This window comes from Bufo gargarizans, chromosome 10 (genome assembly GCF_014858855.1).
Source record: "Bufo gargarizans isolate SCDJY-AF-19 chromosome 10, ASM1485885v1, whole genome shotgun sequence".
In the NCBI taxonomy this organism is placed as follows: Eukaryota; Metazoa; Chordata; class Amphibia; order Anura; family Bufonidae; genus Bufo; species Bufo gargarizans.
The window spans coordinates 19,777,925-19,803,927 of NC_058089.1; the positions used below are offsets into that span (position 1 = coordinate 19,777,925).

General features: G+C 45.1%; 1 protein-coding gene across 2 annotated transcripts in view; it reads left to right on the top strand.

The window, feature by feature from the left end:
- Positions 1–395: 395 nt before the first annotated feature.
- CREB3L1 (cAMP responsive element binding protein 3 like 1) overlaps positions 396–26,003 on the top strand; it is a 63,035-nt gene continuing 37,427 nt past the window's right edge. For both annotated transcript variants that reach the window (XM_044269562.1, XM_044269563.1), the window contains exon 1: positions 396–1,207. In XM_044269562.1, coding sequence (XP_044125497.1) covers positions 1,115–1,207 — 93 coding nt within the window. In that variant the 5' untranslated portion in view covers positions 396–1,114. The remainder of the gene's footprint in view (positions 1,208–26,003) is intronic.

The window sequence follows — 26,003 nt, forward strand, 5'->3', positions numbered from 1 at the left end:
CGCTTTTGTGTCACAGCGCTACTCAAAGGGTTAATTTGAGGGAAATATTGCACTTTTAATGATATAAGGACAATTTGCTATATCTGTAGGTAAAGTTTCTCATTTTGGACTATTGCCGGCATGTCATATCATCCCATCCCCTCAGCCATTGCCGGCTGCTTCACATATCATCCCCTCAGCCATTGCCGGCTGCTTCACATATCATCCCCTCAGGCCTCAGCCGTCGTACTTCCCGCCCACCAGTACCGACACTGGGAGGCGTGGTTTATCTTATCGCGTAGTCTTCGAAGGGGCGCGGCTTTACCGGCGCCTGATGCATATGCATAGAGTGGGCGTGGCTTAGAGCGCCCGGCAGGCAAAGATTTGTACTATTCGTGAAGGGGCGTGGTGTAAGGTTGTCGGCTCCGGCTGCTCCTGACAGCTGGGGAGAGTCACAGGGAGACACAGGCTCGCAACGGCATGATCACCGGCACTAAGGGGAAAAAGCCATAAGGAAGACGAAAGACCCTCTCCCTGGAGGGGAGCATCATGCATTGGGAAGAAACAGGGCCTGCTGAGCCCTATTGACAAAAGAAGCCTGCCCCCCATTCCAGCCCGGGCATCCTTGTACCCCATCCCTGCACCCTGTGACCCCGGCCCCTGCTCTCTCTGCTGTTTTTACTGCACTGTTCACAGCACCTCAACCCTGCACACAGTCACCCCATCCCTTGCATCCCTTTTACTAGATTCAGTCATCATCTCACCCTAACACTGCACCCATTGCTAATTTTGCACCCATTGCACTTAACTATCCCTGTTGTCTCTTGCTTCCATTCACTCTACCCCCATAGTCAGCAGGTACTTTGGGGTTAGTTTGCTCCCTCTTCTCTTTGATCCATGCACCCATTGCTGGGGTCTCTACACACCCCAGGCTTGCCCTCTAAGCCCTTGGATTGCACCCCTCACCCTTCTAGCATCCTCGCAGCTTGCACCAGGTCACCGTACACCTTGGCACTGGTTCGCGGCGCCTTCTTCCCATCCAGCCACCTGTGACTGCTCTCTCCACCACTCCTGTTCTCATGGATGGCAGCCAACCTCGGTGACACCTGACGGCCAGAACCTGACACCCGGGACCATGGATAGTGCCACCATGATGCAAGAGCGAAGCTTTCACAGCCCCTTCCTGGAGCTGGAGGACTTGACAGAGGCAGATTTTATGAGTAATGTGGTAAGATCATTCATACTGGCAAATACAGGGGGGGGGGGGGGACATGGCGACCGGTTGATCACCCATCTATCCTGATGAAGAATACCTCCTGAATGCCAATACGTCTTTATAATACACCTGCAGTCTTGGGTTGCTGCTTTTTTTTTTTCTTTTTCATATGGAGATGTAGCAGAGCGGAGTACGCTATTTGCCATATAATGTGATATTAGGAGCCTTGGCTTTATGCCGATGTCTAACCTGACAAGGTGCGCCCAAAGGGTTAAAAATGACCAATTTCCCAGTGCTACATGGCGGTATATTGCGATGGATATGGTATAAAGCTGTCGTTGCTGATAAGACGGAGTTTAGTGTAGCCTTACACTGTCTAGTGATGATGATGGACTTGATGGAGTCACATTCCTATCATGTTATCTTATGCTTCATGGTTACCAAGGGGGGGGGGGGGGGGGCGATGGTTCCCATTAATAATCGTATAACGGACAGGCCTTGTGGTGACAGGTGGCCATAGACCAGTGATCTCTAACCTGTGGCTCTCCAGCTGGTGCAAAACTACAACTCCCAGCATGTCCAGACAGCCACAAATTGGAGGGCAGAGCCATAGAGAATGACTTTTAAAATGTATTTGTTGCCCCAAAACATGTGCTGACAACTTGCAAGAGTCTGATGCACCAGTTGAAGGGACAGAGACTGTTGGTGAGTCAAAGTAGTAGAACTATTGGTGACTTAAAGGGCATCTGTCAGCAGTTTCGTACCTATGACACTGGCTGACCTGTTACCTGTGCACTTGGCAGCTGAAGGCATCTGTGTTGGTCCCGTGTTCATATGTGCCCTCATTGCTGAGGAAAATGATGTTTTAATATATGCAAATGAGCCTCTAGGAGCAATGGGGGCGTTGCCATTACACCTAGAGGCTCTGCTCTCTCTGAAACTTCGCAGGTTCGCCAAAGGTGCACAAGCCCTTTAAAGATGTTGACCAGCCTTTACTAAGTGATGGCTTATCCCAGGAATGCCCAACCTGCGGCCCTCCAGCTGTTGCAAAAGTTCAACCCCCAGCATGCCTGTTCAGCCGACAGCTATTAGGGCATGCTGGGAGTTGTAGTTTTGCAACAGCTGGAGGGCCACAGGTTGAGCATCCTTGGCTTATCTTAAGGATTGGCGGGGGTCTGACACCCTGCGCTTCCCACTGACCAGCTGTAGTTCCGTTGGCAGAAGTCAGTGCCAGAACTACAACTCACCGTCATGTGGTGAACAGCGCTTGTCACTGCAGTGCTACTCCCATTGAAGTCAATGTAGCTCCAACTTCTGTCAAGGAAGCTACACAAAGCAGATGATCAGCGGGTGTGTGGGGTTTTGTAACCCCCTCTGATCAATCAGTGATGGCCTTTCCTGAGGATAGGCAATCGCTTAAAAAAGACTGGACAACCACTTAATGGGTTAATGGGGTAGTTTTGGCGGCCAGCACATGGATTTCTGTAAGCCTCATTCAAATGAGCGGGACACTTGCACAAATCTGCCGCATCTGAACATGCCCTAATGTGGGTCTGTCGTCCGGCTTTGTGAAAAAAAAGTTGAAGTCAGCTGCCATTTTTATGCACTGGCGACTTGTATATAAAAAGTGTTTTTTCAATGTCAATTATGACCCCCCCCCCCCCCCAAAAACGGTGGCGATTTGTCCCAGCTCTTCAAGTATATAGGGAATATGCAATACATCAGGGATGAGCAACCTCTGAGACTCCAGCTGTTCTGAAATTATAACTCCCAGAATCCTCCTTTCATTTCTATGGGAGTTAGGCTACTTTCACACTAGCGTTCGGGGCTCCGCTTGTGAGTTCCGTTTAAAGGCTCTCACAAGCGGCCCCGAACGCATCCGTCCAGCCCTTATGCATTCTGAGTGGATGCGGATCCGCTCAGAATGCATCAGTCTGGCAGCGTTTGGGCTCCGCTCCGCTCAGCAGGCGGACACCTGAACGCTGCTTGCGGCGTTCAGGTGTCCGCCTGGCCGTGCGGAGGCAAACGGATCCGTCCAGACTTACAATGTAAGTCAATGGGGGCGGATCCGTTTGAATTTGGCACAATATGGCTCAATTTTCAAACGGATCCGTCCCCCATTGACTTTCAATGTAAAGTCTGTACGGATCCGGCTACTTTCACACTTAGAATTTTTTTTACACTATAATGCAGACGGATCCGTTCTGAACGCAAGTGTGAAAGTAGCCTTACAATAAGAGACGAGCAAGTGTGCATGCTGAGAGTTGCAGTTGCAAAGTAGCTGGAGTTGCAAAGGTTGCTGATCTTTAGCGATGCATCGTGTTCGTACGTTGTTCTAGCCATCAGGTCACTATAGCCTGCTATCAGCGGTGAAGTAAGATTGGGGAGGGTCATGCTCTTTTGCCTGGAGCGGCGGCATCATGACCTCCCTTTGCTTGCAGGGACAGGCGGGGATGCCCTGATAACATCAGCACCGACTGACAGCAGCATCACTGTATGAGCCGTGAGTCACTGAACACCTCGCGGATTCCATCCAGAACTAATAGACAGTGTGTCAGAGAATCTATACCGCACGTTACTGCCTCATTACACCAGAGAATTACGTAGCGGAGTTCTTTGTGAGAGATAATGAATGAGCAGTCCAAGGATGAATCATTAATATTACATCATTGCAATGGGGGGTACTGCACAGAAGTGCGACAACACTGCATTAAAGGGGGTCAGCGAGCCAGGCATCGGTGTTGGTCTTTTATTACGGGCACTCCTTTATGGCTAATAAACAGGGGTCCAAAGTGGGGGGGGGGGCAGCCTCTGTAACAGCCATATGCACTAACTGAGTGTATGGAAAGGGATTGTCTTCATCTGCGGCCCTCCAGCTGTTGCAAAACTACCACTCCCAGCATGCCTGGACAGCCTACAGCTATCAGCCTATAGCAAGGCATAGTGAGAGTTGTAATTTTACAGCAGCTGGAGGGCCGCAGGTTGGGCATCCCTGTCTTAGATGTAGCTGAGTTTTGACGAGTCCCTGGGAAAAATAACACATTTTCTGTCATTTTGTATAGGACTACTGGTGAAATTAAAGGCTATGGACACCTTCTGGTCAAATCTTTTTATGATTGCATTTTGCTCATTTTGGACTATAAATCTTTTTTTTTAACTGGTGTTTATTAATATTTTTTAGCCATTTCTGAGATACAGGGGTTAAAAATCAGTCCTCATTATAGCTAAACTCTTATCAAACTGATAAGAATATGGCTTAAATGAGTGTTTATGAGGTCAGGAGATAAGAGATAAGGCTTCACCTGAGCCTATGGGACTGAGAAGTGATACTGTGCAAACAGACTGATTTTTAACCCTTGTAGCTTAAAAATGGCTGAAAATGTTTAGGGTACTTTCACACCGTCACGGGCTCAATACCGGAAAAAAACAAAAACACTTCAGCTTTATCCTAATGCATTCTGAATGGAAAGCATTACGTTCAGGATGCATCAGGATGTCTTTAGTTCAGTCCCTCTTTCGGTATTTGGCCGGAGAAAATACCGCAGCATGCTGCAGTATTTTCCCCGGCCCAAATTCCAGAACACTATTAAAATGTATTAATGCCGGATCCGGTACCAAGTTTTCTGGAAAAACGGATCCGGTTTCCCAGTCTGCGCAAACTTTTAAAAATGTGAAAAAAAGAAATACCGGATACCTTTTTCCAGATGACACCGGAGAGACGGATCCAGTATTTCAATGCATTTGTCAGACGGATCCGGATCCAGGAAACAAATGCTATCCGTTTGCATACGGATTTCCGGATCTGGCAGGCAGTTTCGGCAACGGAACTGCCTGACGGAATCCTCTAATGCAAGTGTGAAAGTACCCTAATAAAGACTAATTGAAAAAAATATTTTTAGCCCAAAATGAGTAAAATGCAATCATATAAAAATTGCCCCAAAGGTGTCCATAGCCTTTAGGGCTCATGCACACGACCGTGACATTTTTTGCGGTCTGCAAATTGCGGATCCTCAAAAAACAGATGCCTCCCGTGTGCCTTTGGAAATTTGCGGAACGGAACAGGAGGCCCATTTTAGAAACGCCTATTCTTGTCCACAAAACGGACAAGAATAGGACATGCCTCATAATTTTTGCGGGGCCACGGAATGGAGCAACGGATGCGGACAGCACAGAGAGTGCTGTCCGCATCTTTTGCGGACCCATTGAAATGAATGGTTCCGTATATGGAATCAAAATACAGCCCGTATACGAAACGCAAAAAACGTTTGTGTGCATGAGCCCTTAAAGGGAACCTGTCACCGGGGTTTTGTGTATAGAGCTGAGGACATGGGTTGCTAGATGGCCACTAGCACATCCGTAATACCCAGTCCCCATAGCTCTGTGTGCTTTTATTGTGTATAAAAACAGATTTGATACATATGTAAATTAACCTGAGATGAGTCAGAGCTTGAAAATATGACTCTTCTCTGGTCACACAAGTAAGAAATGACTCTTTTATGTTAATTTGCATATTTATCAAATAGTTTTTTTTGCACAATAAAAGCACACAGAGCTATGGGTATTGGGTATTGCGGATGTGCTAGTGGCCATCTAGCAACCCATGTCCTCTGCTCTAAATACAAAATCCAGGTGACAGGTTCCCTTTCAAGAAAGGCCTTATCCCACAATCAACATTTATCCCCTGCCCTAATCGGCAGAATGGTAATCCCAAACTCTTAAAGGGAATCTGTCACCTGCTTTTACCATTTTAAGCTGTCACCATCGCTATGTTCACTAAAGTACCTTATTTCCAGCAGTCTTCTTTTTACTTTATTTAGTTTTGTCCTTTTGATATAAAAGCGCTTTTTATGATATACTAATGAGGATCCAAGGTGCCCAGAGGGGCGTTTTTTTCCTTCTCCGGTGCCCAGTGACGCCCCCCTGCAGTGCCCAAGAACGCCTCCTGATCCTCAAATAACCTCCCACAGCCCCGGCAAACGGTTCTGCCCCCTCCCCACGTCATCGTCTACCTTCTAGAAATGCCCCATCCTTTTTCCTGTCGGCGGCCAGAAAACTCGCGCAGGCGCAGTACCGCCTGCGGCCTGCGCGATAATCAAGCTCCTGAGGGCAACAGCCTCAAAAGTCTCACTGGGCATGCGCTGAGCCCAGTGATGTAACCTGAGCGCTGTTGCCCTGAGGAGGTTGATGATCGCGCAGGCCACAGGCGATACTGCACCTGCGCGAGTTTTCTGGCCGCCGACAGGAAGAAGGACGGGGCATTTCTAGAAGGTAGACGATGACTTGGGGAGGGGGCGGAACCGTTTGCTGGGGCTGTGGGAGGTTATTTGAGGATCAGGAGGCGTTCTTGGGCACTGCAGGGGGGCGTCACTGGGCACCGGAGAAGGAAAAAAACGCCCCTCTGGGCACCTTGGATCCTCATTAGTATATCATAAAAAGCGCTTTTATATCAAAAGGACAAAACTAAATAAAGTAAAAAGAAGACTGCTGGAAATAAGGTACTTTAGTGAACATAGCGATGGTGACAGCTTAAAATGGTAAAAGCAGGTGACAGATTCTCTTTAACCCAGGGTGGCCTAAGAAACACAGAAATATCCAAGTTCTCTTGAGAGAACCCAGACTGAGATATTTTACCTGCACTGATACATTGTAGCAAATTTTAAAGAAATGAAAAATTTGTCCTGCTGCATTTAGCTAGCTGTATTGTGTAGGCTCAGGTGCGGACTGGCCACAGACTCTGCCGGGAAACTTTGCAGACCAAGCCCTCCTCATAGCCACCGGCCGGGTATGTAACAACCTCATGCTCCCAGTGTGGGAGTGCGAGGTACTTATGTTCCCACCACTTTTGACATTCAGTTTAGCATAGGCATTGATCACATGCTCTGCTGCAGCCAATAGCTGGACCACAAGCAGCACGTCACTGCTGAAGCCAGTGATTGGCTGCAGTGGAGCATGTCCCCATGGAAATCCGGATGTCAACAGTGTGGGGACCAGACATGAAAACAGTGCGGAGGATGGGAGCAGTGGAGAGCAGGTGAGTATGAATCTGTGTCTGCTACTACAGCACAGATAGATAGATACATAGATAGATGATAGATAAATAGATATGAGATAGATAACGGATGGGTAGATAGATAGATAGGAGATAGATAGTTGATATTTATCAATGTGCATGTAGTTTTTTTTAGTGCAGATTGAGAACAATTTACAGTACTCAAATGTAAATTAACTTAAAAAAAATATATATTCCACCTGTAGTGAGAACCTCTGTGGGATTTCAGGGCATGGTGCAGATTTTCAGATTTGCAACCTGCACATTATGGGGTCATTTATTAAACAAAAATACGCCTATATTAGGGTGGGTTCACATCAAGTTTTTCTCTTTCTTTTTAACGTATACATTAAACGGAAGCCCCAGACTGATGCCATACAGTGGCCTCCGTTCACCAAAGAGTTCCATTGATTACGGTTTTTTTTTAACCGGACTGTGCAGGATACAAGAAGGTGGTGTGCTGCGTTTTTGTATCCTTTTTTTTTGTAAAGTATACCTCAAATGGAGGAAGCACATGTCTAGAACACAGGTAGAAATTCCCAAGTTTGCCGTCTTGTCCGGTCCTGTGTCACAAGTTGATATTACAGCACCTTGTGGGCCGTCTCTTCTGCTTTCTCTAAACTGCACCATCTGTGGTACCAGCGATCGGGTTGGTTAGACTGAGGAGGAAATTTGATGTCCCTCTCCGACAGGAACTAATTTTAATTATATAATATGCTTGTGGTTGTCAGTAATTATTTGTTCTGCTCATTGGAATCTGTATTACGGCTTGGAAGCGGTCCTTGGTCGGGGATCGGCACTTGCAATTACAGATGACAGCTATCCCTGGCTGCAGAAATTATAGTGCTGCCGTCTTACGGAATGGGCTCTGCTGCATCGCTCGTTTGTTGCACATCTGTTTGTCGGTGAGGGGATCATCTGTTTTTAGTACTGGGGGCATTCTTGCTGATTCAATCAGTCTAATTAGGCTCATGCTCACATTTTCCTCCCTCTAATGGGATCCATCACCATAGGGCTCAGGCACACAACCGTATTTTGGGTCTGCATCCGATCCTCTTTTTGGGAGTGGTATACGCACCCATTAATTTCTTTGGGTCCGCAAGCAATATGGATAGCACACGGATGTCATCCATGTGGTTTCCACATCCTTGTGGCCATCCTGTAAAATATAGAACATGCCCTTTTCTTGTCCATTTTGCAGACTGGAATAGCCAGTTCTAGTAAAGGTAATGAGAACATGGCAGCATGCACAAGCACGGTATGTGTATTTTGCAGATACGTGGTTTGTGGTTTGCAGAACGGTTACGGTCCTGTGCACGAGGCCTTCTTGTCAAGCAACAGTAAGATGGTAGATAGGTGGCTGTGAGAATGTGCCCATAGGCTAGCAAATATTGACGCGTCTTGATGCCCTCTATGGTGTCATTCCATAGGGTAACATTAAAGGGCATCTGTCAGCAGATTTGTACCTATGACACTGGCTGACCTGTTACATGTGCACTTGGCAGCTGAAGGCATCTGTGTTGGTCCCATGTTCAGATGTGGCCGCATTGCTGAGAAACATGATGTTTTACTATATGCAAATGAGCCTCTAGGAGCAATGGGGGCGTTACTGTTACACCTGGAGGTGCATTAGCCAGGAGTAGTTGCTGTGAATGGAGACATTTGTCTTAGGCTACTTTCACACTAGCGTTCGATCGGATCCGTTCTGAACGGATCCGATCATAATAATGCAGACGGAGGCTCCGTTCAGTACGGATCCGTCTGCATTATTTTAGCATAGAACAGCTTAAGTGTGAAAATAGCCTCGTACGGATCCGTCCAGACTTTCAATGTAAAGTCAATGGGGGACGGATCCGCCTGAAGATTGAGCCATATTGTGGCATCTTCAAACGGATCCGTCCCCATTGACTTACATTGTAAGTCTGGACGGATCCGCACGGCCAGGCGGACACCCGAACGCTGCAAGCAGCGTTCAGCTGTCCGCCTGTCCGTGCGGAGGCGAGCGGAGCGGAGGCTGAACGCCGCCAGACTGATGCAGTCTGAGCGGATCCGCTCCATTCAGACTGCATCAGGGCTGGACGGCTGCGTTCGGGTCCGCTCGTGAGCCCCTTCAAACGGAACTCACGAGCGGACAGCCGAACGCTAGTGTGAAAGTAGCCTTATCTGACAGGTGACTTCTTTCCATGGGAGTCAATGGAACGTGTCAGTGGACACCATCCATCACACATACAGACCTTTCTATTGACTCCTATGGAGAAAAAAATTATTGTGCGACTCAAAGTGTGCAAAAGGGACATTACGTTACATAACTCCAGCGACAATTGTTCCAATGCTTATGATTAACCCACCCCCCCTCCACCGTTTTGTGTCTGCAGCCCCTATGCAGCCCTATGTGTTGCCATGATTGCAGACTTCAGAACACCCAATGGACATTAGCAAGAAATAGGAGACATTTGGAGGGGAGTATGACTACAGGATGAGACCGCATGGGGTTTGATTATAGTCTGTAACCATGGAAACACACAGTTCTGCATCGGAGCTACAGATCAATAGGAGGTTTTTATTTAAGACAATTTCCATAAACCCTGAGTTACGACCAGATATAAAAATTAAGTGACGGCAAATCACAATTAAGACAGATTGTGACAAAAGAAAGTAACCAGAATCGTATTTTGCAGCCAACAATTATCTCAGCATAACGCCTGCCATGGAAATGACCGTATGTTGTTCTAACCTCCTCTATGTACAATGTGATCACTATGCAGACATGTATGGAGCCCTAGGCACGTCTGATGGGCACTACATTTCCCAGCATGTTCTGGGCTGCTAAGGGTTGCGGGCATATCCAGGACATTCTCTAGGTTCAGTAAAACATGGCTGCTTTCTTCTAGAATCGGCGCCACAGCTGTTCATGGGTTGTGATTGGTATTGCAGCTCCGTTCTGCGGCTGAGATGCAGTACCACGTACAAGAGTGGCGCTGTTTTTGGAAGAAAGCATTAAATCCTGGGCCATCGCTTTAACTACCAGAATTATTAACCCCTCACTGCCACATGTCATGGACTGGCGGGCAGAAACGCTAACTGTATGGTCGGTCTGTATGTCTAATGCTAGCAGGCAGGAAGGTGGTTCTAGTAGACCTCACATTGTGAAAACCGTCCTTAGACAATAATTAGGCTCACAGAAAAATATTCATAATCGGCGAGGAGTCCTGAGCATCTGGGGAGGTCATATATGACTACAATGGAGACTTGGGGGGTCTGTGCCAGTGACATCACCTAACCGCTGTAACTACATGCCGCTCCCCCAATTTTCTGCATGATAATGGTGATGATGATATGCCTTGCATTCTGTAATATGCGATATATAAGGATTAAGTGTTGTTTTGTATCGTTAGCTGTATTACTATCTGATGTAACATTAGGGGCCTATGGGCCCCCCCAGAAGTAAGGGCTTAGCTCTGACACCTCTCAGGCCTCGTCCACTCTTCCGTTTTTCACAGACGCATCCTGTCTGCTTTTTATGGACAGCATACTGATCCATTTATTGTAACATGTTTGTCCACATTTCCGTGATTTTCTGCTGTCCCTGTGTCCGCAAAAAAATCCATGGATGCATGCACTACTTTCATCCGTGCCCCAGACTGCACACGTCCATTGAAGTCTATTGCTCCGTGAAAATCATGGCGACAACACGGAAGGCATCAGTGGTGCGTCCGTCTTTTTGTCACGAAAGCTAGATAGAAAATTCTCATGAAATTTATTTTCATCTGTGCAACGTCCATGGATTACGGATGACACACGGAGAGTAAAAGCTGACAGATGGACCAACTGCGGATCCTTCACTGACATTTTCACGGATTATATAAGGACGTTTTTATTCACGTATGTCATACTGACAGGGAAGTGTCGACGAGGCCTTACAGCCACCACACACGTCTGTTTATCTCTGTGTGACATATTCCCATAATATTTCCCTCTTGATATATGTGTATATGTATACATACAAGTGCATATATACAGTATATATACGTTTCTGCTAATTCTATCTGTGTGTCCCCGTATGGTCCCCCTCCCAACTCTGTTTTTTCTCTCATTTCCTCCCCCACAATTGACATTTTCCATCCTGGTTCACATATCCTGGAGCCTTCGAAGTGACTGAACCGTACTCTTGATTAAATGCAAACACCAGGCACAGACGAGGGCCCGGCGCGGCAGTGTGGGAAGTGTGCGCCGTGTGAGATCTCATCAGGGACTGATTAACAGGTGCATTTACCATCATGTTTACATGGGCCGCCTCACTGCACGGCGGAGTGTCAAGGCTTAACGGGAGTTGGCCCTTTTCCTAGAAATTCAGTTAATTCATCCTAACATGACAATGTTGCCTACAAATAATACCTTAAAGGGGTTATCCAAGACTAAAAAATGTCCCCCATATGCCCAGGCTCCTCACACTGAATATACTTACCTGGCTCCCCGCACATCGCTGTTGCTGCTTCTCTCCGTGCATGGATGAAAGCATCCGGTGTCGGGGGGGGGTTAGCAGCCAATGGCAGGCGGTGACGGGGACGATTCTCCCTAGTGTCGCCCGTGATGCTAAGGAGGCTCCCCCCCGTCACCGCCTGCCATTGGCTGCTCCCCCCGACACCGGATGTTTGCATCCGTGTACAGGGAGAAACAACTGCTGCGGTGCGGGAACCAAGAGCGGCGCAGGGAGACAGATAAGTAGATTCAGTGTGAGGGGCTCGGGTGTATGGGGGACACTTATTAGTCTCGGATAACCCCTTTAAAGGCAGATTAGTCAATAAATTAGTTGAATCTCTGGTCCTTGTGCTCCAGAAACTCAAATCTATGCCAGATACCGGTTGGCGTAGACTTAAAGTTATAACCCACACTAGTTTCAGGTGTAAGCTATAGTGATGGAGACTCCAACCCGCCTGCTAAGCTCAGCCGCTTTTCTTTCCACTTTAGAAAAGTGTCAAGAAGCTCAAAAAGTCGCAAAGTATGGTGCGAATATGGCGCGTGCTATAATTTGTGACTCTTTAACTCCTATGTACAAGAATATAACTACTATAATACTGCTCCTATGTACAAGAATATAACTACTATAATACTGCTCCTATGTACAAGAATATAACTACTATAATACTGCTCCTATGTACAAGAATATAACTACTATAATACTGCCTCCTGTGTACAAGAATATAACTACTATAATTCAGCCTCCAATGTACAAGAATATAACTACTATAATTCAGCCTCCAATGTACAAGAATATAACTACTATAATACTGCCTCCTATGTACAAGAATATAACTACTATAATACTGCTCCTATGTACAAGAATATAACTACTATAATACTGCTCCTATGTACAAGAATATAACTACTATAATACTGTCTCCTATGTACAAGAATATAACTACTATAATACTGCTCCTATGTACAAGAATATAACTACTATAATACTGCTCCTATGTACAAGAATATAACTACTATAATACTGCTCCTATGTACAAGAATATAACTACTATAATACTGCCCTATGTACAAGAATATAACTACTATAATACTGCTCCTATGTACAAGAATATAACTACTATAATACTGCTCCTATGTACAAGAATATAACTACTATAATACTGTCTCCTATGTACAAGAATATAACTACTATAATACTGCTCCTATGTACAAGAATATAACTACTATAATACTGCCCTATGTACAAGAATATAACTACTATGATACTGCTCCTATGCACAAGAATATAACTACTATAATACTGCCTCCTATGTACAAGAATATAACTAGTATAATACTGCTCTATATGTACAAAATTATAATCACTATTTACGTGCCCTCTGCCTGTTGATAACTCTGCCTAGATCTCTTCCCCTTCTTCTCATGGATTGTATTTAACATTTTGGCAGAAGCCATGACGTCCGATATGATGTATGTAGTATATTTTGCGTGTCTTTTTGTTGTACACTTTAGTGGCTCTGAGCCCGCTCTATCGATCACTCCTCTCTATTGAGCCAACTAAGGTTCATGTGACACATGTGCAGTCATAATACTAAGGAATTATTGCCATTGATGGTCCAGAAAGCTGATGAACACTTGGGGTTCAAAGCCTCGTGTTTTTCCAGAACACAGTCCTTGCCAGATTCTGCTCAGACGCTGATAAAACATTTCTTAGTTGCATCTTTTGGCCGGAGGAACAGGATTCCCTCTGAGTCATTCAAACACGAAACTGGACCATGGACAGAAACCTGTCTGCAACTTACAAGGAAACAGCCGACACAGTTGTGTCATACTGCCTGGTTACCTTACCCTGCCCAATGGTTCAAGAGCAGCACTTGTTGTGGATGACCAAGCATGTCTATACATTACTCATGAATATTAGGGCAATGTGTAATGCCTAATTTCTCCTATGGAGGCACTATAGAGGCATTACGCACTTTTTGACAGTTTCCCCCTACATATTACACTGGAAATCTCAGGAACAGGACACCCAGTGATCAGCTTACTTCCGGAAGCCCTCTGAACATAATGAGATTGTGCAAACCAGACATCCAGTTTAAGAAATGTCTTAAATATGGTTACCTGACTACTCAAACTCCCGTCATGGGACCAGGAACCATAGGTCCTGTTGGCTTACCACCCTCCATTGCAGTTAGAGAGAAGGATACACAGATATAACAAACAATATTGCATGTGTGGGAATAAACCACGAACCCAAAAATTTATTAACGCTACCACACATTTAAGTACCAACATTACATCTTTATTAAAGTCATAAATACATAATTGTAAATATAAAAATTTGCAGGAGATGTTGAGATATGGAACAATACAAGTCCCCCACAACAAAAGGATACAGTGGTTAGGGTGTTATAACTTAAAGATACCAACAACATTACATATATGCCATAAAGATTTATAAAAGAAAGCTCATGAATAGCTTATAACACCCCCCCCCCCCCCCCCCCCACCAGCAAAGTTGTGCACCCCCCTGAATGAAAACAAATTATATATCGCCGCTGGGAACCTATGGAACGCATTGCAAAATGACTTAGGCCCAAAGGGCCAAGGTAGAAGATCCAATTAATATAACCACCTAAAACCCAAAAGAGGGATAGTTATTGCAGTTGAAAAAAAGTGTTCACCTTAAACCAACCCCACTAAATACATGAACAAAGATACTAGTTGCCAAAGGCAATAACATATGATAGAGTGGGAGAAAACCGGAAGCCCGACGTACGTTTAGAGAGACGGGTAAACCCTTGGTCAGTTTCCTTGTAGTGCTAGAGAGTAGGTGGTCATGGATCCATCAGCATAGCAATGGAAACAAGAACTTTGCCAGGTGGAGCCAAAATCAGAAGATCTGAAAACATAGTCTCTTTAGTCGCAAGGGACGTGTTTCAGGTCTGGACTAGTCCCTTCGTCAGGCATTACACATTGTGTATTTCATTGCTTCTAGCCGGGTAATGAGCTATGTGTATTATTATTTTTCTTAGAAAATTCTATGGGTCCATCATGACTTGAGGTTCCTCATCTCCATATGTCCTGTAGCCCCTAGTGCTCTGTGATATGTTTCAAAGCCAAGCTCCCCTTTCACAAATGGATTGCATCATAGTAGCCCCATGGACATGTTCATACACTTTACTGCACCTGAGACAATGAGCTTGCGAGACATGTTATGTACCCCCTGAGGTCTACGGAACGCAGGTTGAGAACCTAGGCTCTCCACAATGTAAACGCTCTACATTTTATTACATTTTTCTACCCTAAATAACAGGTCCTCTTATGTCACTTTGCCCTGTCTGCGCCCCCGTGTCTTTACCCTATATTCCCGAGCCCCTTCTCTGTCTTATATCACAGGATTTTGCAGTCGCTTTGCACATTGCTCTGGTTAAATAAGTTGGACTTTCTTGGCGTGGAGCAGTTTCCCCTTTGATTTGGAGCCAGTTGGACCTGCTGCCGACTCTGCCTCATCTCACTCTCTCCAGTCGGGAGGAATCTTTCCAATTTCTTATTACTTTTGAACTCTAGGATATTTCTGTCCCGGAAACCTGTCATTCAAAGGAGTCTCAAGCCTCCCACCCATCCAGACCCCGTGCACTCATACATGGAGAGGACCATAAACAATTATGTCTGCACAGTTAAAGTACATTTAATGATGCCGGCTCATCCTTGGAAGTTAAGCGAGTCTCTGAGCGGCTTGTATAGAAATATTCCAGTTGCTATCCACATTCATTGAGCACAAGCTGAATTCATGATGCCTTCATAATCCCTTTACGTCTTTAATACTGTTTTTTTTAAATAAAATGTTCTGATGACCTCATCGGTTTATGTTTTTAGTAGATATTGAGATAGCTATAGGCAGAACAGTGGAGTCATGTGTCGCTAAAATGTTTACTCTTGATTTTTTTTTTTACAATTATTTTTTAAAATGTAAAATCAGTATTGAAAAAATTATGCAATGGAGCAAGCTATATTTTTAGATCTGTAGCTAATTTCTGGTATGTCACCAAAAATACTTGTGGCATGTGCATCTTAGTCCTCATCAAGACAATCCATGCCATATGTCCTATTACAGCATATGGATGGGAGGGGGTTCCTCTGTTTGGGGCCATTATATATTAGCAAGAGTGGAAGCATTTAACGAAGAGCAGACCCATTCCTCCATGTTCAGCCATTCATTTTGAAGATCCAGCATGTAATTCTACATTCTTCTTAGAGCACCCAAAATTTGTCGCCAGCATACTGGTGGTATCAGCTGTTTACTGGAGATTTCAGAAGCCAGACCCATGGCAGTCAGCTAATTACAGAGCTGATCTGCCTTTCATACTGATCTACCTTCAGAATAGGTCACCAGTATCTGATTGGTGGGGCTCCGACTCATCGGTGACATGGCCTAGGTGTAAGCTGCGAAGAGGACCGCCGCCACCTATTCAAACAGCTCCTTTCCTAAGGATAGGTCATCAGTAAGAAATACTCGGGCAGTCCCTTTAAAAAGGGGTTGTCACTAAAAGATCCATCACCATCTATTAAAAAGGTCCTTAGCTCTACACAATTGACGGTCATGTTCCGTAGAGTGCAGATGCAATCATTAGTGGTCCCATTGCACAGATCACCACCAGTGCTCTCTTTGGACAGATCTCCACAAGAGAGTTAAAGGGACACCTACACCCTTTTTAAACGTACAAACCGGATTCCAAAAAAGTTGGGACACTAAACAAATTGTGAATAAAAACTGAATGCAATGATGTGGAGATGGCAAATGTCAATATTTTATTTGTAATAGAACGTAGATGACAGATCAAACGTTTAATCCGAGTAAATGTATCATTTTAAATGAAAAATAAGTTGATTCAAATTTTCACGGTGTCAACAAATCCCCAAAAAGTTGGGACAAGTAGCAATAAGAGGCTGGAAAAAGTAAATTTGAGCATAACGAAGAGCTGGAAGACCAATTAACACTAATTAGGTCAATTGGCAACATGATTGGGTATAAAAAGAGCTTCTCAGAGTGGCAGTGTCTCTCAGAAGCCAAGATGGGTAGAGGATCACCAATTCCCACAATGTTGCGCAGAAAGATAGTGGAGCAATATCAGAAAGGTGTTACCCAGCGAAAAATTGCAAAGACTTTGCATCTATCATCATCAACTGTGCATAACATCATCCGAAGATTCAGAGAATCTGGAACAATCTCTGTGCGTAAGGGTCAATGCCGTAAAACCATACTGGATGCCCGTGATCTCCGGGCCCTTAAACGACACTGCACCACAAACAGGAATGCTACTGTAAAGGAAATCACAGAATGGGCTCAGGAATACTTCCAGAAACCATTGTCAGTGAACACAATCCACCGTGCCATCCGCCGTTGCCAGCTGAAACTCTACAGTGCAAAGAAGAAGCCATTTCTAAGCAAGATCCACAAGCTCAGGCGTTTTCACTGGGCCAGGGATCATTTAAAATGGAGTGTGGCAAAATGGAAGACTGTTCTGTGGTCAGACGAGTCACGATTCGAAGTTCTTTTTGGAAATCTGGGACGCCATGTCATCCGGACCAAAGAGGACAAGGACAACCCAAGTTGTTATCAACGCTCAGTTCAGAAGCCTGCATCTCTGATGGTATGGGGTTGCATGAGTGCGTGTGGCATGGGCAGCTTGCATGTCTGGAAAGGCACCATCAATGCAGAAAAATATATTCAGGTTCTAGAACAACATATACTCCCATCCAGACGTCATCTCTTTCAGGGAAGACCCTGGATTTTTCAACAAGATAATGCCAGACCACATTCTGCATCAAACACAACATCATGGCTGCGTAGGAGAAGGATCCGGGTACTGAAATGGCCAGTCTGCAGTCCAGATCTTTCACCTATAGAGAACATTTGGCGCATCATAAAGAGGAAGGTGCAACAAAGAAGGCCCAAGACGATTGAACATTTAGAGGCCTGTATTAGACAAGAATGGGAGAGCATTCCTATTTCTAAACTTGAGAAACTGGTCTCCTCGGTCCCCAGACGTCTGTTGAGTGTTGTAAGAAGAAGGGGAGATGCCACACAGTGGGGAAAATGGCCTTGTCCCAACTTTTTGGGGATTTGTTGACACCATGAAATTCTGATTCAACATATTTTTCCCTTAAAATGGTACATTTTCTCAGTTTAAACTTTTGTTCCGTGATTTATGTTCTATTCTGAATTAAATATTCGAAGTTGGCACCTCCACATCATTGCATTCAGTTTTTATTCACGATTTGTATAGTGTCCCAACTTTTTTGGAATCCGGTTTGTATTTGAAAAAGTATGTGAACCAGTGTTTTCAGTGAGTGTTGTGATCCCCTCCATCGCCAATGATCTCAGCCAAATGTCTATAGTTTCTGTTGATCTGTGCATGCCTAAAAAGTCTGAGCAGGTGTAATCTCCCTCAATCTGATGTAGGAAGGTGCATATGCATTCTGGGTGGTCAGGTTGCAATGCACTGAATATTGTGTAAGTTTGAATAGTAGGTATGCTCGGTGCTTGCTGAGCATTGAGAGGTTGCCTCTGACTGTCCAACATGCATTTGCACCTCTCCACTTCCAATGTCAGATTGAATTGGAGAATATGCATGCACAGCCTCTTCAAGGACCGCTTGTGTGATCACCCTACCTCTTCTGTTACATTGGGGTCTGCTCATCCCCACCAACTGTTGAGCTTCCCTTTGTGGACAGATAATCCCGGTGAATTTGCTGGTGCAATCCACAGTTTATGGCTCCATCAATAATGGGAAGGCATCCTTGCACATACAGGGAGTGCAGAATTATTAGGCAAGTTATATTTTTGAGGATTAATTTTATTATTGAACAACAACCATGTTCTCAATGAACCCAAAAAACTCATTAATATCAAAGCTGAATATTTTTGGAAGTAGTTTTTAGTTTGTTTTTAGTTTTAGCTATTTTAGGGGGATATCTGTGTGTGCAGGTGACTATTACTGTACATAATTATTAGGCAACTTAACAAAAAACAAATATATACCCATTTCAATTATTTATTTTTACCAGTGAAACCAATATAACATCTCAACATTCACAAATATACATTTCTGACATTCAAAAACAAAACAAAAACAAATCAGTGACCAATATAGCCACCTTTCTTTGCAAGGACACTCAAAAGCCTGCCATCCATGGATTCTGTCAGTGTTTTGATCTGTTCACCATCAACATTGCGTGCAGCAGCAACCACAGCCTCCCAGACACTGTTCAGAGAGGTGTACTGTTTTCCCTCCTTGTAAATCTCACATTTGATGATGGACCACAGGTTCTCAATGGGGTTCAGATCAGGTGAACAAGGAGGCCATGTCATTAGATTTTCTTCTTTTATACCCTTTCTTGCCAGCCACGTTGTGGAGTACTTGGACGCGTGTGATGGAGCATTGTCCTGCATGAAAATCATGTTTTTCTTACCTTGCAGACTTCTTCCTGTACCACTGCTTGAAGAAGGTGTCTTCCAGAAACTGGCAGTAGGACTGGGAGTTGAGCTTGACTCCATCCTCAACCTAAAAAGGCCCCACAAGCTCATCTTTGATGATACCAGCCCAAACCAGTACTCCACCTCCACCTTGCTGGCGTCTGAGTCGGACTGGAGCTCTCTGCCCTTTACCAATCCAGCCATCTGGCCCATCAAGACTCACTCTCATTTCATCAGTCCATAAAACCTTAGAAAAATCAGTCTTGAGATATTTCTTGGCCCAGTCTTGACGTTTCAGCTTGTGTGTCTTGTTCAGTGGTGGTCGTCTTTCAGCCTTTCTTACCTTGGCCATGTCTCTGAGTATTGCACACCTTGTGCTTTTGGGCACTCCAGTGATGTTGCAGCTCTGAAATATGGCCAAACTGGTGGCAAGTGGCATCTTGGCAGCTGCACGCTTGACTTTTCTCAGTTCATGGGCAGTTATTTTGCGCCTTGGTTTTTCCACACGCTTCTTGCGACCCTGTTGACTATTTTGAATGAAACGCTTGATTGTTCGATGATCACGCTTCAGAAGCTTTGCAATTTTAAGAGTGCTGCATCCCTCTGCAAGATATCTCACTATTTTTGACTTTTCTGAGCCTGTCAAGTCCTTCTTTTGACCCATTTTGCCAAAGGAAAGGAAGTTGCCTAATAATTATGCACACCTGATATAGGGTGTTGATGTCATTAGACCACACCCCTTCTCATTACAGAGATGCACATCACCTAATATGCTTAATTGGTAGTAGGCTTTCGAGCCTATACAGCTTGGAGTAAGACAACATGCATAAAGAGGATGATGTGGTCAAAATACTCATTTGCCTAATAATTCTGCACGTAGTGTAGTTGGCCTAAGCAAGGGGTTGTCTCATTAAAGCAACTCCTCTTTATATGTCGTCCTAGGGAATACAGATGTCAATGTGGTCGTTCCCTCATGAGGACACCCCTTTTATGAGCCAGAATGGAGAGCTCTGTAGGAGCATTTCCAGATTTGGTGGACTTGAGATGACCATGGGTTGCACCATGTATTGCCACAACTGCTGCAAGAGGAATCCCTGACTGGACAAAATAAGAAGCAGGACCTGGGCAATCAGCAGTGTGTCAGTGCCCGCACTCTAAAAGCGGTTACCTGTGATCCTTTAAACGGGGTTGACCCATCTGGGACATTGATAGGATATAGATAGGATATCTGGGACCCGCTCTTATCTAGCGAACAGGGCCCCTGAAGTGAAGAACACACTGCACATGCGCACCATGCTCTCCGTTTATCACTATGGGAGTTCCAAAAATATATCTGAGTGAGCGCGCTTAACTACTTTTCAGAAGTCCCATAGCGATGAACGGAGAGCGCATCATGCAAGCATGGCCACCTCTCTGTTCACCACTGTGGAACTGCCGGAGATAGCCAAACTATCGGCTGTCTTTGGAACATCCATAGAAGTGAATGGAGTGTGGCCAAGCATGTGCGGATGCTCTCAGTTTTGATTGGGTTTTCTGTTCTGGAGACGTGATACCTGCACCTACATTGCACTGATGACATATCCTAACTATATGCCATCAATTTCCCAGATGGTAATATGCCTTGGAGAGGGACCATCTATTTGTGATCATTTGGGGCCTAACTCTTGGGATTTCACCAATTAGCAGAGCAATATTTTTCCAGATACGTTTTCTAGACCATATATGTGGTTGTGCTTTGTGTTGTTGCTTAGACTTATTTGTAGAGGACCTCTCACCTCTCCTGACATGTCTGTTTTAGAAAATGCTTGCATTCCCCTTCCCCTTGTAATAACAATTCAGTTCTTTTGACTCCCTGTTTGAATCCATTCTTTTATTATTCCTTCTAGAATTTATGAATGAGTTGCCTGCAGTTTGCGGTGAAGGTTCTGAAGGGTGTTAGCAGTTGGGTGTGTGTCCCTGCACAGGCTGACACTATCCAATCAGTGCTGCCAGTGTCAGGCTGTTCAAGGACACAAACCCATCCAACTAGTAGCACCCATCTGAACCTTCATTGCAAAGTGCAGGTAATTTATTCATAACTTCTGAAATGAATAATAGAGAAATGGTACAACATAACACAGTCATAAGAATAAATGCTCCAAAATTGGTATTACATGGGGAACGCAAGCAGTTACTAAAACAGCCATGTCAGGAGAGGGGACGGGTCCTCTCTAAGTGGGCGTCTACCGCCTTCGGTGTAGGCCAAGATGGATCCATCAACATGTATTCCCAGAAAGCCCTTTAAGCCTAAAACATTTTTGGGGTCAGTCAACGGTTATTCTAAGCTGAATGTACCTGCACTCATCAGACATTTTGGGTGCCATTTATGAGGACCAGCGTTTTAGACGCCAGTCTTACTAGCCCCTTTAGCTAACGGTGGAACCACGGCCTGTACATCACTTCGGCGTATCCAGCGCCGATCTACATGTAAGCCAGCTTCCTTGCTGTCTTACATTTAGATCATTTTCTACGCCTAAAACAGGGCACATGAGATGAGCCTGCTGGCACGCCCTCTTCCCCGCCACGCTCAGACTTGGCGTGAGTGGGAAAAAGTTGCAGATTGGAACTCAAATAACCTTTGCTCTGCAGTCTCGGCCAGAAATACGCAGAATATAGGCATATTTCTGGATAGTAAATGACCCCCCTCTGCTTTTTCATCACAATGGCAGAACTGTCTGCTGCATCACTTGAGTTCTACCATTAATCCTCACCATAGCCATAGAAATAACGGGACACTCAGTAGGATAGACCACATTGTCTGGATCCACACTCTTGAATGTACAATTGGCCACGGATCACTGCATAAAGTTGGCCCCATTTACAATTCTCCCGCTGCTGATATAGGAAAATTGATTTGACTCACCAATGTTGGGGCATCTGCTAGACAGATGCTTATTGCTGACCACATTACTAATAGGGTTATGACAGCCATTCACGTGCAGGGCAAATGAGCTTTTATGAAGAGGTTGCCTATGAGATGACTAATGAACGTCCACATTCCTGCTATATCTTGGTGGAATATCTGCTGAGTTGACGTTTTTGTGATGGTATGGATGGAAGCCGTGGACAAACCAAGCTAATAAAACAAGCCCTTGGATAATAAATAACTGTGATCTCACCTCCCGCCATGATTCTTCTAATGTATGGCTTGGTCGGACTTGCTGATTTCAGCAGGGTCGGCGGTTATGTGTTCCGACTCTGCTGGGGAATAGAAGGATCGGGCATACTGGATTTCCCATAGGAGACAAGCAGCTGCCGGAGGAATCTGGCAGTCTTGTTCCTCTCTCCCAATTGAAAACACATGCACACTCAGCTGAGCCAAGCCAAGCATGCATAAGTTTGCAGGATATTTAGCTGACAGCTACCTAAAGTGTACCGCGTTTTTTGAGCGCTTTTTGCAAACCTGACCTTCAAGTTACCCTTTTCTGGCTGGTGGTAATTTGGTAGGGGGAACCCCATCTATACCTGTAAGGCCTCATGCACACGACCGTTGTTGTGGTCCGCAGTATTTGCGGCTTGGATGCAAACCCATTCACTTCAATGGGGCCACAAAAGATGCGGACAGCACTCCGTGTGCTATCTGCATCCGTTGCTCCGTTCCGTGGTCCGCAAAAAAAATATAACCTGTCCTATTCTTGTCCGTTTTGCGGACAAGAATAGGCAGTTATATCAATGGCTGTCTGTGCCATCCGTGTTTTGCGGTTCCGGAAATTGCGGACCGCAAAACACACAACGGTCGTGTGCATGAGGCCTTAGTCTGTACAGGTGAGGTGCTAGAGGGATATCCCATCCAGGAACATTTATCATCGATTGATGGGAAAGCTATATTGGGGGACCCCCTATGTCCCTGCAAGGCTGGGGGGGGAGCATGCACACTTCTGCTCTATACAAGTACTAAAGGAGCCTAGTGATTTCTGGGGGTCCTGGCAATGGATGACATTTTTCTGGTGGTGTATTTGGATTTTCCCATCAACGCCATAGACACCAAATGGAGCGGCACCGTTCAAGCTCGACCAATGCACCATTCAAACTCCTCCTCACTGTGGTTGTGCTGTGAGGAGGAATGGAGGGCAGGACATACCGGTGGGAGAGGTCTTTGGCCTAGTGATGGGACGCCAGAGTTCCGACATTTATGACTTTTTCGGGTATGTAGGTGATAAATATCCATTGTGAGAAAATCCCTTTAAAGAGGTTATGCCATGACTAACGTAAAAAAAAAAATATATATAATACATTACAATCTCTTTGTAAAAAACCTAGAACCAGCCCTGAACCTCACATGGATCCAGAGATCTCTCCATTCATGTCTCTGTTTGCTCTGCTAGACTTCTATCAACCTGACAGCTCAGTGTCCTTTTTCAGGGGATGAGTTCTATCTGGGGGTGGCTTTCTGCTGCAGTTCTATCCCTGTAACTGTCACAGCTTCTAAAAGAAAATCTGGCTAGTGGCAGTTGAAAGAAGGAACTGGGCATGTGTGACCACCTCAGTGAGGTGGACAGAGAAATTAGAGGGGTATAAGTATTGCACTACATGGAGATATCAAATCAGGTTTGTTATTCAACGTTCATGGTTAAGTAGTGTCATCTAGACTGCAGCTGATTGCATCTCCCCCACTACTGAGCTGCTGGCGCCCTCCTTCAGTTTTTATTACCAGGAGAACTACAAGGAGATGGGTGACTGTAACTGATGGAAATAACTGAAGTGTGAACTCGGCCTAATGGCTCATGCACACAAACAGCAGGTCCACAATATACAGGCACCGTCCGTGTCGTACAGTATCACGGATGCAGCCCCATTCACTTGCATGGGTCTGCAATCCGGAAGATACGGAGCGGAAGGCAACGGAAGCTCTATGGAGCGCTTACGTGGCATTTCGGTCCGTGCCTCCGCACCCCAAAAATATAGAGCATGCTCTGTTTTTTTGCAGTGCAGACATATCGCGGACCCATTCAAGTTGAAGGCCACAGCGCAGGCCACTAAGACGGTGCCCGTGAATTGTTGCGGTCCCCAATGCACGGCACGCGTTCGTGTGCATGAGCCCTTACAGCTGTTAATATGGAGATAGAAGATATTTGAGGTTATGTGATGTTTAGATCAGAGAACAATACTGAGTCAGGACAGGTTTTCAGCCTCTAAATGTACACAGGAAGGTTTCAATTCGCTCAGAGCAAGCAGAGATCTTGAAAATGGATGGTATTTGAGAAAGCTATATAACATTTAATGACACCAGAGTTTCCTGTGGCTCCACAGCTGTTGCAAAACTACCACTCTCATCATGCCCCCACTGGCTTCCACTAACAGGGCATGATGGGAGTTGTAGTTTTGCATGAGCTGGAGAGCCACAGATAGGAGATTGCTGTGTTATACAATGACACAGTCCCTCTAATTTCTTACTGTCCAATATGATGAATTATATGGTTTCAGGGGACTCCTAAGGCCTCGTTCACACTTCAGTGTTTGGTCAGTGATTTCCATCAGTGATTTGTGAGCCAAAACCAGAAGTGGAGCCTCCACAGACATGTGGTAGAAGGGAAAGATCTGCTCCTGTTCTGTGTTTAGAGTTGCACCTGGTTTTGGCTCACAAATCACTGATGGAAATCACTGACTAAACACTGAAGTGTGAACGAGGCTTAAGTCTAGTCTACACTATTTAAAGGGGTATTCAGGTTGTTAGAACTTATCCCCTATCCACAGGATTATTCCCTTAGAAATGAATAGAGCGGCCGCATTCATGCCTGACCGGACGCTTCGTTCATTTCAGGGGAGCTGCAGGGGGCATGCAACCCCCCCGTTCTCATGATTGGCGGTAGGACCCTCATCGATCTAATAGTGGCTAGGAGATAACTTCTAACAACCCGAAAAACCGCTTTCAGAATTAAAGGGGTATTCTCCTTAAAATAGGATTTTCATTTGAGTTCGGAACTACAGCACATTGGAGAAATTTCGGACCTCCACTAATGCTGCTACTGGAGAGTAATGAAGTAAGGAGGAGGGTCTCAGTAATCACATAGAAGATGTTATGCCTATCCATACTTGAAAACCTCAAAGGTAAATGCTGATTATTTACCGCAGGCTACATTATACACCAAACACTGGAATGGCTGCCACTCCTGACTCCTCACCAGGGGCAGACTGAGAACTTAAAGTGGCCCTGGAAAAAAACAGTAAATGTGGCCCCAGATACCACAGTGCAGCACGCAATACTAAGGCTACTTTCACACTTGCGTTGTTAATTCCGGTATTGAGATCCAGCAGAGGACCCGAATTAAACGGATCCATTTTGATTTCGCAGATCAGGAGGCATCCTTTCCGTTAGGATGCGGTTGTGTGAAATCAAAATGTCAATGGGTGACGGATCCAGTTTTTCAGGTTCCATAAAAACGGATCCGTCACCATTGACTTACATTTTTTTCACTGACGGTTAAGTTTTTTCCAGTTTTTATGACCGAACACAAAACCGCAGCTTAACATAGAAACATAGAAACATAGAATGTGTCGGCAGATAAGAACCATTTGGCCCATCCAGTCTGCCCAATATATCTGAATCCTATGAATAGTCCCTGGCCCTATCTTATATGAAGGATAGCCTTATGCCTATCCCATGCATGCTTAAACTCCTCCACTGTATTTGCAGCTACCACTTCTGCAGGAAGGCTATTCCATGCATCCACTACTCTCTCAGTAAAGTAATACTTCCTGATATTACGTTTAAACCTTTGCCCCTCTAATTTAAAACTGTGTCCTCTTGTGGTAGTTTTTCT